This window comes from Berghia stephanieae, chromosome 4 (assembly GCF_034508935.2).
Source record: "Berghia stephanieae isolate SIO BIC M18660-M18661 chromosome 4, UCSD_Bste_1.3, whole genome shotgun sequence".
In the NCBI taxonomy this organism is placed as follows: Eukaryota; Metazoa; Mollusca; class Gastropoda; order Nudibranchia; family Aeolidiidae; genus Berghia; species Berghia stephanieae.
The window spans coordinates 72,859,343-72,872,421 of NC_088363.1; the positions used below are offsets into that span (position 1 = coordinate 72,859,343).

Genomic DNA, 13,079 nt, shown 5'->3' on the forward strand with positions numbered 1-13,079 from the left:
ACAGACTATTTTACAATTTGTAAGAGGCAATTAAATCAATTTCCGTATGGCAATGTAATATCAAAATTAACAATTATAAACCACTTAAGGTATTGAAACTATCGATAGTTATATCATAATGGAACAACGGATATAGAATAACGGGGGGAAAATAGCCATACCTAAACATTAGGGAAATTCAGTCTCTGTCAACCATGTTATTAAATTGGTGTCAAAATAACGATAGGGAATGAGATTTCAAAACAGATTTAAGAGTAACGCCCCTTTATTGAAGTCGCGTCTTGATAACCGACAGATGCTATTGCCATTATTAGTACCAATCATTAGCGGGAAGATCAGTAAGTTTAGGAAGGGTTGTCTCATCATATTGTATTATTTATCAACATCTTTTATTTTTAATTCGTAGTCTACATCATATTTTGTTAACATTTCATAATGGAGAAAACTAAAGAAAAGATCTACGTTGAACATGATATGTATTTTGTACAGAAATATGAATAATAAATTTTGTATTTGGAGCGCTTGGCTTGTAGTTGGTTTGTTTACAAATAACTTCTCCGCCGGTGACGTCCAATCAAGGGACGCTACTCTTCCGCTAATCTCATCCCTATAAGTATTGAAATATGTAAGCTTTAATTTATTAAACGAAGAGAAATGCTATGGACGTCTCGGGTATCCCCTTTATCAGCAAAACACGATGAATGAAATACGACGGAGATTCGTCCTTAGTATTTCATTCATCGTGTATTGTTGTGTGTGTGTGTGTGTATATGTGTGTGTGTATGTGTGTGTGCGTGTGTGTTGGCGTGATGTCTTCTTGAAAGAAAAATGGTCTATTTATTATCACTCTAATGCCTTCAGAAGAGAATTTTAGTAAATCTGTGGAGGAGGTGGTGGCCAAGTTGGAGGTTCATTTTAATCGATCGATAATTGACATGAAATTTTTGTGGCCAGGTTTTACAATTTCTATGTGTTTTGTACGTAAAGCACATTATAGAATACCGCGGAACCTTTCAGCATATTAGCGATGTAAACTTTATAGAGTTCGACTTTTAAGGTTTTCTAATTGAGACGTTATATGCATTTTATAATGTCAAATAATCAAAAGTAACATCGTGAATAGATTTTAACTACAAGAAGCACATTTTTTCTCTCTCTATTGATGCTGAAATTTTCTGAAGATATACAAAAAGGGTTGATTTAATCATTTATGACAAGAAATAATTTTGGATAAAAATTGACCTTCTAACTAAACTTGGCAAAGCCTCATTTCAAACTTTTCACCATCCGACTGATCATGTCATTCACTGTAACAATATATATATTTATGTATGTATATATATATATATATATATATATATATATATATATATATATATATATATATATATATATATATATCAGTGACTTCGGGAAGAAATTCTCATGGTTCCGATTATTCTTTTCCCTTTGTTTTAAAGTATTCCTACAGAGCCATGTATAAAGCGCATGGAACTGTGTTATCTATAGTGTGAAACGGATAACAACAATTGCTAGTTACCCTCGCCTCTGAAATAGTGCAAGTCTATAGCAAATTACTTTCCTTCAAATCTATTAGAGTCAGTTATCCAATTCCTGATGCAAGTATGGGGATGGAGATTAGAAAAGAAATCTTGATTTAAATCGGGATTAACCTCACTAACCATTGTCTTTTTTGAGCTAGTGCTCTACCAAAGGCGCTATCGCCCCCCTCCCCCCCCCCTTCCCCTTTCTTTTCTCCTATCTTCAAAGTCATAATAAAAACTTAATATAACAGCTTCAAAAAAGAACTAAATACCAGACACGGTACGTTACGAGCTCAAAGCCCTTCTTCAGCCAACAAAGTGGTGGATAGCGTCGATTGTAGAACGTTTTTCCCGTGGCTAGGAGGAGGTGCCGTAGCAGTTGGGTCATGGGTTTGACTCCCTATCGCCACAAAAGTAATCTTTCTCTATTGTCGTTTGGCACTTTTCTACTCACTTCATTCCTTGCTATTTGTTTATCCTGCATAAAACTTAAATTTCGCGATTTTCGACATGCTATATTTAGTTGAATTCTCTTCATCTCATTCATCCCGACAAAATACCAGATTGACAGAGTGAGTGACAAATATATTGCTTAAAGAACCCTGCTATGGGCCCTATTCAAGAAAAACAACATTTATTAGAGCATGTCTGATCTCCGAAGAGCTGATTTTTCATATTATATCACAAGTCAACGGTCACAGATTAACAAACTAATTCCAACCTAATTCATAATATGAATATAAAGAATTGGTAGCAAATGTCATTGTGATCTGATACAAAGAAACTCTAAAAATGGGAATTCTTAAGGAAGTGAGAATTATTAAGTGAATGATAGTAGGCCTATATTATCATTTTCTTTTTTTATGTCTTTGTCCTTGCCGTTGTTGTTGTTGTTGTTGTCTGGTGATTATGATGATGATGATGATGATGATGATGATGATGATGATGATGATTATGATGATGATGATGATGATGATGTTGCCGTCGTCGTCGCTGCTGTTATAACTACTTTTGCTTTATTGCGGTCTATTATTCCATTGGATGAGACTATGGATATCTAGAAGCTTTTTTTACCAAGAACACACCAAAAAATGCAAACACGTGACGATAAGTTGCAAATTATTTTGAATTCCACACTCTTCATCAATGCGTGCAAAAATCATGTTTGTAAAATCTCCCCGTCCCATGGTTACATTGCAGGATCCTTTCACTGACCAAGTAGTCTAAGTTTTAGAACAATACCAACATGTGTTATCACGAATCAAACATTTCACGACAATGTCCGTATACCTATTTGGTTATCCCTCGTTTCAGGACCGTGTAATAAGAAGCCAGGGATAATTCTCTCTATAATAAAGAAACCGGTTAATTGGGTAATATACAAAAGCAAAGCACGCCTTCCATTTAGAAAATATCACATGTTGCCAAATGATAAAAAAACCAACGATAAACTGCTGTAAGCCATCGGTCCCCATGTCCGAAATGGCTCTCAACAAAACAACTTAGGCGCTGATTCCCTTTGATGACCGATCAACCATGAACGATCGGTCAACAACTTTACTGGTTTCGAGAGCCATTGGTTAATGCTGTGTTTATTCTCCTGAACGGTAGTTATCTTATTGCCCTCGGTGACACTTTATTGGCTCTTGGATTGTTAGGTTGGTGAAGCCCTTCAGTTGGTCTTTTGGACTTATTCATGCAGTTAACTCGGCAAAGTTACAAGAATGGTTTGCCATTGCCTATTCTTGTCGCCCTCTGCAGTTGGCCAGCTTGACCTGTTACCGTTCGACACCACGAGCTGTTTGAAAAAGCAAGAGACAGGGAGGAATGGAGAGAGATAATTCATGCAGTATCCGAAGCCTGGACCAGGCATGGAACCTAGAAGAAGAAGACACTTTATTCTTGAACATCATAAGTGGCACATGCGCTTTTGATGGGGAAATATGTTTTAACAATCACACGAAATTAATCAAAGTTTGTAAATTTTGAAAGACTCCAGAATAATATTGATAAAATTAAATACAGACAATAACAAAGATAAAGGCAATTTTAAAGCTAATATTTACGCTCCCTGTATTGCACACGAAAAAAATGATTCTTATCTCATTTAGGAAAGATTTTAATATCAAATTCTGAGTTAAATCTAGATTTACAAATGATTTGTTTAGGGGACTTTAACACTGTTGTAAATAAAGAGCTAGACATAATATCTGGCATCCCACATGATAAAGAAAATTTAGACAATTTTGATGATTTTATTAATAGATTAGCCTTGGAAGATATATGGAGAATAAAACACAATATATATTTAAAATGAATGTATCAATATTGAGTGACTTTTAAAATATATAACATTAATGAAACAAAAAATCCAAAGTTGCTTAGAAGAAAAAAGGTTGGATCCTCATCTTAAGTGTGAATGTGTTAAAATAGACATCAAGGAATTCACTCAAGACTACTGCAAATATAAACGTCGTAATAAATTAGATAATGTGCGGGTATGTGGTGTAGTGGTATGACACTCGCTTTCGGATCGGAAGATCCTGGGTTCGAGCCTCGCTCGGCACATAGTTGAGTCATTGGAAACGGCTCTTTATTCACATTCTGTCACTGTACTCGGGTGTAAAATGAGTACCTGGCCGTTAACAGCGTTGTCTCTGTCCGAAAAAGATTGTAATATCGCCTAACAAGCGTCATGTCTCGTACTACATATTAAGTGTTGCTGTTGGCCAGGGGCTCCTTGTAAAGCTCTTTAAGCACGTTTAGTGGATATTGCGCTTTATAAAAAGCTCTTTTTTATAATGAAGACATAAGAGCCCTTAATAAACTAGAAGAACAAATAGTATATCATCATAACGACGCTGATATTTTATCATAAGTGATTAAATTGAAAAAAAAAATGAAATAAAACAAATTGAAGAAACAACGGGTGCCAGAGTAAGAGAGGGCAAGAGGAAGAAGAGAAATGTAATTGATTCTTTTTATTGTTAGAAAGGAAAGGGCTATGAACAATACGATTTTTAAAAAAAAATTAAATGATAAAAATAAATAACTATGTTGCAAATTAATATGCGATCCTAGAAATCATTGGTAAACATTATTCAGAACGTTATAACGAATAGAAAGAAGACGAAACAATAGAAATGTTGAGTGACGAACATGTAAAAGATCTCAATATATAGAAAATGAAGAGAAAGAATTCTGTGACAGATTTATTACGTTAAATGAAATTAGGAATGCTATGGAAAAAAATGAAAAATGGATCCTCCTTAGAGCCGGATGAAATTCCAGTAAAATTTTACAAAGTTTTTTGGGATGGGATCAAAACGGCGATGTTCAACTGTTTGGTTTTAGTCTTAGAACAAATACGCTTAGTTACAGTCAAAGAAGGGGGGAAGGGCGTTAAAACCAAACAATCAATTTATCGATAAAGAATATTTGGGGAAATGGAAGCCTACAACTTTAAACAAATACTGATTATAAAATAGTGGCAAAACCCTTGGCAAATAAACTTAAAGCAGTTATAAGTAATCTACTTAGTAATGACCAAAAAGGATTTATTCGTGGGAGAAACATTGCAGATATATTGAGGGAAATTGTTGATTTAATAGAATATAAAAAGAAATAAACTTATCCTCATTAATGTTATCAATTGATTATAAAAAGGCTTTCGAAACTATATCAACAACTTTCCTATTAAAAACTTTTGATTACTTTGGTTTTGGAGACTATTTCAAGGGTTGTATGATCACTGTTCTCAACAATAGAAAGGTATGTGTACAGAATGTGGGGCATGTATCGGACGATTTTGATATGCAAAGTGGTGTTAGACAAGTTTGTCCGATATCTCCTTTGATTTTTATTCTAGAAGTAGAAATAATGGTGTCTAAAGTAAAACAGGAGAAAAGCATTAAAGGAATACAATTAGAAAACACAAGATTTATAATTTAACAATATACCGATAAAACAACCTTTTTTTAAAGGATCAAAAAGATTTAAAACATGTGTTACAAAAAATCAATGAGTTTTCGATATTCTCTGGACTTACATTGAATAAAAGTAAATCTAAAATTAGGGGGAAAAAATATTCAGTTTCAATATGGCAGTTACTGAAAATAAAAACAATTAGATTCATAAAATTGAAAGCATACAGAAAATGCCAAAATTATGGGGGGAAAGAATTTTTTTTAATTTTTAAAATAAATAAAATTCTCTTTATTCATCCCCATGGGGAAATTTGTATTTAGGGTTTATTCCAAGGGAAGACTTGAATAACCCAGGCGTCAGCCGCAGTGCAAGGCCGCAAAGTGAGCTAGGGGGAGGTGACTTGCTCAAGGCCACACATCGCGGCGGGTGATCAAATTCGGTACCTTTCGGGTACAAAGCAACGACCGTATCCCTGAGCCACGATGTCTCCTTTCTCTGTTAGGAAAAATAAACATAATCAAATCCTTTGGTATTTCTAAGTTAATCTATATCATGCAGAGTATTTCAATTCCGTTGATTGCATTAGAGGAAATAAATAGATTATTTTTTTAATTTCTGTGGCAAAAGAAAACTTCAAATAGGAGAGCTTTTGAGAAAGTCAAAAGAAAGACTATTTGGAACTATAAAAAAATGAATGGAGGCCTGAATATGATTGGCATAATTTCTCTACAAAAATCTTTCCTAATTAACTGGGGACAAAAGTTATATTCAGACGAAAGTATTATCTAATCACTTTTTTTAGACGTATTTGGGGGGGGGGGGGGAGCATTGGAAGCAAATGAAAACAGCTCGCAATTCAAAGGGTTACAATTTGTGAAAAACAGATTTTGGAAAAATGTTCTGATAGAATACCTCATCTTTCCTCATGAAAATCAAAGTATGGAAATTCACCAAGTAGAATTAGATTTTCAAAACGTAATGGTGGGATTGATTGATTATAGTGGAATCAATAAATCGGGTGTTATGGGGATAAATCACAGTATAATGATTATACAATCTGTATACTCATGTTTAATACAATATGCATGAACGTATCAGCTACAATAAAGGCAATAAATAAATTAAACATTAAACAAACAAAAAACCCAAAAAACTATGGTGAACATGCAGACGTTATAGCCACTATTGCACTGACGTTCAATTTGTTGGCATTCGCTTTTATAATAAAAGTAAAGACATCACAAATAGATGTGTATGTATAAATTTACACATCTATATGGACATGCGGATATGGATTCAATGACCTTTATATAGTTAGTTATTTATTTATGTTCATTGACCAAAATATTTTAGGGATCCTTGGCCCTTCCTTTACTCTGGTCGTCATGTTGATTATTAATTATTATATATTATTATTATTATTATTATTATTATTATTATTATTTATTATTAATTATTATATATTTATTATTATTATTTATTATTATTATTATTACTATTACTATTATTATTATTATTATTATTATTATTATTATTATTATTATTATTATTATTATTATTATTATTATTATTATTATTATTATTATTATTATTATTATTATCATTATTATTATTATTATTATCATCATCATTCTTTCAGCTTATCCCGATTTTTGTGCAGGGTTGCCATAATGAATGCCACATCTCCATACATCTCGGTTCAACGCATCATCTTCCCCCAGGCCCAGTTCTTGCATGTCATTCTTTACCTTATCCCATTATCTAGTCTTTGGGGGTCCCTTTTTCCTCTTTCCCGCTATTTGTAAGCCCAGAACTTTCCACGTACTTCCTCTCTCGTCTCTTTACATGGCCGAACCATTTCAATCTATCTTCTCTCATCTTTATTGATACATTCTTCACTTCAGTCAACCTTCGAATTAGTTCATTTCTCACTTTATCTTTTCTTGTCCAACAAAGTGACCATCTCAACATCATCATTTCTGCCACCTCAACTTCTTTATCTTGTTTCTTTATTGTAGTTGCTGTCTCTAGTCCATATAAATTGCTGGTCTTACAACTGTTGTATATATTTTCCCCTTCAGCTTTGCGGAAATTCTTTTGTCACTCATAACTTCAGTTACCTTCCGCCAATTATTCCAGCCTGCCTGTATCCTCTTCTTAATTTCCACCTCATTGCCCCCATCTCCTTGAAAAGTTGTTCCTAAGTATTTGAATTGATTTGTCTCTTCTGTCTTTATTGGTGGTTCTTCTCTCTGTTGTCCGATGCACAAAGACTCTGTCTTCGATATGCTTACCCTTAATCCCCTCCTTTCCAAGACCGTTTCCAACCCTCCAGTTACGTTTCTGCCTCCGCTATTATTATTATTATTATTATTATTATATTATTATTATTATTATTATTATTTATTATTATTATTATTATTGTTATTATCATTATTATTATTATCATTATTATTATTGTTATTATCATTATTATTATTATCATTATTATTATTATTATTATTATTATTATTATTATTATTATTATTATTATTATTATTATTATTATTGTTATTATCATTATTATTATTATCATTATTATTATTATTATTATTATTATTATTATTATTATTATTATTATTATTATTATTATTATTATTATTATTATTATTATTATTATCATAATCATTATCAATTCTGTTCAGTTATGTTTTTCAGTGACTGATTAACCCAAGTTGTTTCCTTACCTACACTCAAATTACTCCGCATAGCTCATTATTGTCTTACAGGAAAGAACTCCCATCCTTACCTTTACTCACAGTTCTTGGCAATAATATTTATTTACTGTTTTTGATTATATGCTTATTTCTAAAATTATTTATTTATATATTATTATTATTATTATTATTATTATTATTATTATTATTATTATTATTATTATTATTATTATTATTATTATTATTAATATTATTATTATTATTATTGTATTATTATTATCATCATTTTTATTATTATTATTATTATTATTATTATTATTATTATTATTATTATTATTATTATTATTATTATTATTATTTATTATTATTATTATTATCATTTTTATCATATTGCCAATGAAACTATCATCAATGATAATGTTCTGTCGCCTGTGCGATGACCCATAATTATAGGCAGCGACTATGTAGATAGTATTGATTACTGTCAAAATCACTCGTCTGGGCAGGAGTGTGCCAGGGTTATTAAGTCATATTAAATCAATGTTTATGTGTTTCTTATTTTTTACATTTGTTTTTATCAGTTAACATTAATTATTATTTATCCGAGAATCAATTTATTTATTTAGTTATTTTGTTTTGTATTTACTTGTTTATGAACTTTTATATGAAATAATATATTTACTTTATGAATGAATGAATGAATGAATGAAAGAATTTATATAGCGCCTAGATCCGCAATGTGCTCAGAGGCGCTTTACAATGCAAATAAAACACAACAATAAATTGATAATTTAAGCATAAAATCTATCAAATTGGAATAGCATTAATAAATTTGTAATTTAATTACCACGCACTGTGCTACAAGATGAAAATTCAGGATATATATATAACATGTAGGCCTAATAGAAATGTTAAACATCAAATGATTTTCTAAAGAGATGTGTTTTAAGTTTCTTTTTAAAGTTTTCAAATGTCGAATATTTTTTGAGGGATGAAGGCAGTTGGTTCCATAAGACGGGTGCCGACTGGCTAAAAGATCTCTCACTAAAAGACGATCTACAGCGAGGAACCTGGAAGAGATCTTGACCACTGGATCTACGTTCTCTCTCCGGCACATAGAGATTAACCATGTTTTGTAGGTATACAGGAGCTGTCTTATTAAAACATTTAAAAGCATAGCATAGAATTTTGAACATAATTCGGCTGTTAACAGGGAGCCAATGCAAAGATATTAAAATCGGCGTTACATGCTCTTTCACCCCACAACCAGTCACCATTCTAGCAGCTCTATTTTCCACTTTCTGAAGCTGTCTAATTATATATTTTGGTGACGATTGTAACAGAGCGTTACAGTAATCTATTCGGTTAAGTACAAATGATGTCATTAATGTTTTGACAGTCTCAGTATCAAAAGATGTCTAATTCTATAAATTTTATGGAGATGAAGATGACAAATCTGAGCAACTTTACTAACATGAGCGTCCATGCACAATCGTGAATCTAAATATCCACCTAAATTCCTGACATTTCCACCATTTACAATCTTAATTTGACTACCAGCAATGCTCAATGATTCTATTTCTGTTCTTTTCCGGTTATTTCCATAAAAACGTATTATTTCCGTTTTATCCTCATTTAACTTTAATTTATTTAAAACCATCCAATCGTTTATGTCTTTCACGCACGCTTCCACTCGAGGTACAATGTCCACTCTCGTATCGTTAGTAACAGGGAAATAAATTTGAGTATCGTCGGCATACAAGTGAAAATCCAACTCATACGCCGAGATTATAGCATTTATGGGTGTTGTATACAAGGTATATAAGATGGGCCCCAGGACAGAACCCTGGGGTACCCCCAACTGCAGAACACTAATATCAGAAAGAGAATCTTCAATGGCAACACACTGTGTGCGGTCAGAAAGATAAGATTCAAACCAGTCCAAAACATCATTTTGAATATTAAAATCGGTTTGAAGTCTGTTTAAGAGCAATTTCCGATCAATGGTATCGAATGCGGCACTTAAATCAAGCAGTATGAGCACTGCCGTCTTCTTATCAGCAACATAATTAACAAGATCGTTGTGCACTTTGATCAAAGCAGATTCAGTGCAATGTCCCTTGCGATAAGCAGACTGTACCATTGATCGAAAGTTGCTCTCATCTAAAAAGGTATTCAATTTAGGGCATACAATTTTTTCTATTATTTTAGATAACGTACTTAAATTAGACACAGGCCTGAAGTTTTTTAAACCATTTTTGTCCAATGAAGGCTTTTCCAACAAAGGGCGCACAATTGCTTTCTTAAGGCATGCTGGAACTGTCGAGGTGTGAAGACTAGATTGAACAATGTCGAGAATCACCGGCGCCAGCTCTTCTACACAATCCTTTAGAAGCCATGTGGGGATAGGGTCAAGCCGGCATGTCTTCTTTGGCAGTAGTTTGATTACATCTTTGATGTCTTGTAGTTTGGTGACAGACCATTTATCCAAAATGTGGTTCTTTTCTTTATCTACTGCTTTGTATTTTTCAGGCTGTGCAGATTCATGTTGGTCAAGTTGTTTTCTGATGTTAACAATCTTGTCGTCAAAATAAGTATTAAATTTTCAGCGAGCTCATTTGCATTTTTGTAATCTGGTAGTGTTTCTGATTCAGGAGAGGTAAGTCTGTTTATTATTTTGTAAAGCTCCTTTTTGTTGTTTTTATTGTTTTCTATTTCCTCCTTCAGACTGTTTGTCTTTGCCGCTTTGATTTGATTGTTCAATTTTTTTCTTGCATTAACGTATTGTTCTTTGCTAACATTCTCCTCTTCCAGATCTTTGCAGCTCTTTCCTTGTTTCATTTTACTTTTCTTAATTTTTCTCCACCTTCTTTCCAGTTTTCTTACAATCCGCTTCTGAACACGGGCTGCCTCCATAAACCAAGAGCCATTAATAGGTCTAATGGTTATCGTTTTTTTTTAATTTATCGGGGGGCGTGTTTGTCAAATATATTTTTCAGTCTTGAATTGTAAGTTTCAACTTTTTCTGACACACATTTGATCTTGGAAATCGCAAGTACAAGCTCTATCTCAATATCTTGTTTAAATTTATGTAATTCAATGTTTTTGGTTTTCTTGTACACAATTGTCTTTTTCGAATGACGTGGCTTGGAGTTCCCAGTTTTAATTGTTATAAGCTGGTGATCGGATAGGCCACAGTCAGTCTGTTGGATCAGTGTTATTGAATTGTCACTGTTGTTATTGATGACAACGTCAACAATATGCCCTTTCTGATGTGTCGATTCTTTAACATGTTGTCTGAGATTAAAAGATTCTATAAGTTTTTAAAAAAATTGAGTATTGTTGTGTTCTGTGTCATCAATATGAAAATTTAAATCACCTAAAATTAAAAGCTTTTCACTTTCCGTTATTTTGTCCAAGAGATAGTTTTCGAATTCATCAAGGAACCCACTCACTGTATTTTTGTTCTTTGTATTTGGTGGGGCTCTATAGATTCCAATCACGCGGTAGCTAAAATGAGCAATGGTGACCATGAGCTCAATATGTTCAAAGTTTTTGAATTCAATTTCATAGTGTACTCTATGAACGTTGAGACCTTTTATATAAATAGCAAGTACACCACCACCAGACTGGCCTGATGAACGATTTTGGACTTGGGCACAGTAACCCTCAGGCACAATTTCATTTATTATGTTTCCTTCTTCGTCATGAAGCCAAGTTTCCGTTAAAATCAATAAATCAATGTCTTTCTCAACAATCAAATCAATAATTAGAATCGTTTTGTTTCTTGCTGATCGTACATTCTGTGTTGCAAATTGTAGACGTGAATGTTTTGACTTAATTGTATGGACAGGTGTGTTGGCTACAATGGGGACAGTTGTGAGTGTGGAGGGAGGTCGTAGTGGTTGGAAACGGGGAGGCGGTCGGTGGCCGATGATGTTTTTGACCACTGGTTGTTTTCGTTTACCTCCACGCCGCCCCCGCCCCTACAGGTGGTATGAATGGAACGGGTAACCGTTGTTACACATTATGATTAGTTGTCGACGTATCAAAACAACAAATGGAAGGAGTGGAAAATGGCGATGAACACTTCTTCTTGTTTAAAATAGTTGTAATAAATATAAGAATGTTGTAAAAAAAGTCACTGATTAAAATCCACAAAAAATATCACATAAGATGCACTGTCCTTTTAAAAATATGAACATGTAAAAATTCCAATTGAATGTAATTCCTTTCAATTAAAGATGTCAAATGAAACGGAGCAAACGACACAGCAGCCTGTCAAGCGCAACACATCAATGAATATTTATGTTTTATTGATAACTTTTTATTCATAGTTACTTATTCAAACATATATCTTAAAATATCTTATCTCTTTTCTTCTTTTTCTTCCTTTATATATTAATGTACTTATTTAGTTTTCATTTTTATTTATATATTTATTCATTAATTTTTGTCAATAACTTTAAGGTCAATATCCATATCCTATATTTAGAGTTATGTATATATAAGAAGAAGATTAAAATAAACTGGCAAAATGAAGGCAACCGTTGGATGTCTCTCACTCCAGAGTTTAATTTTTTTTTTAATTGCGAAGAGCGTAGAGCATAGTAAAAGGAGTGAGTAAATGCTACACAAATGCGATATTATGAAGATATACTTACTATCTACCAATATAAGAGTCTTGTAATCCCCAACTCTTGTTGTCTCTTCTATCCAACCATCTAATGTACCCCTTCCATACAGCTTTCTGTCCTTCGCCTGACAGGCATAATTGGTTTCTCCTTGTATGAAAGGAAAACAGTCTACAAACAATGGATAATAATTTTGTATCAAACAGCTTTTCCCGATGGAAAATAGTTGATTTATTGACAAGGAGAAAAAAACGAAGAGAGAGAGAGAGAGAGAGAGA

The 13,079-nt window shown here is 32.8% G+C and overlaps 1 protein-coding gene across 1 annotated transcript; it reads right to left on the reverse strand.

Annotated features, from left to right (window-relative positions):
* Positions 1-5,408: 5,408 nt before the first annotated feature.
* LOC144971840 (uncharacterized) lies at positions 5,409-11,097 on the reverse strand. Its single transcript, XM_078912916.1, has 5 exons — positions 11,054-11,097; positions 10,308-10,731; positions 9,638-10,073; positions 5,915-5,966; positions 5,409-5,430 (listed from the first exon to the last, which is right to left on the reverse strand). The coding sequence occupies exons 1-5, from the start codon at positions 11,095-11,097 to the stop codon at positions 5,409-5,411; spliced, it is 978 nt and encodes a 325-aa protein (XP_078769042.1).
* Between the last annotated feature and the right edge of the window lie 1,982 nt (positions 11,098-13,079).

What these genes read in the sequence shown, in the direction of transcription:
- LOC144971840 (XM_078912916.1), bottom strand. Translation starts at nt 11,097, where the DNA reads ATGGCTCTTGGTTTATGGAGGCAGCCCGTGTTCAGAAGCGGATT. An exon ending in CCCGTGTTCAGAAGCGGATT is followed by an intron (nt 10,732 to 11,053) that starts GTAAGAAAACTG and finishes TGTTAACATCAG; the next exon opens with AAAACAACTTGACCAACATG. An exon ending in CGTTGCTTTGTACCCGAAAG is followed by an intron (nt 5,431 to 5,914) that starts GTACCGAATTTG and finishes GTTTTACTTTAG; the next exon opens with ACACCATTATTTCTACTTCT.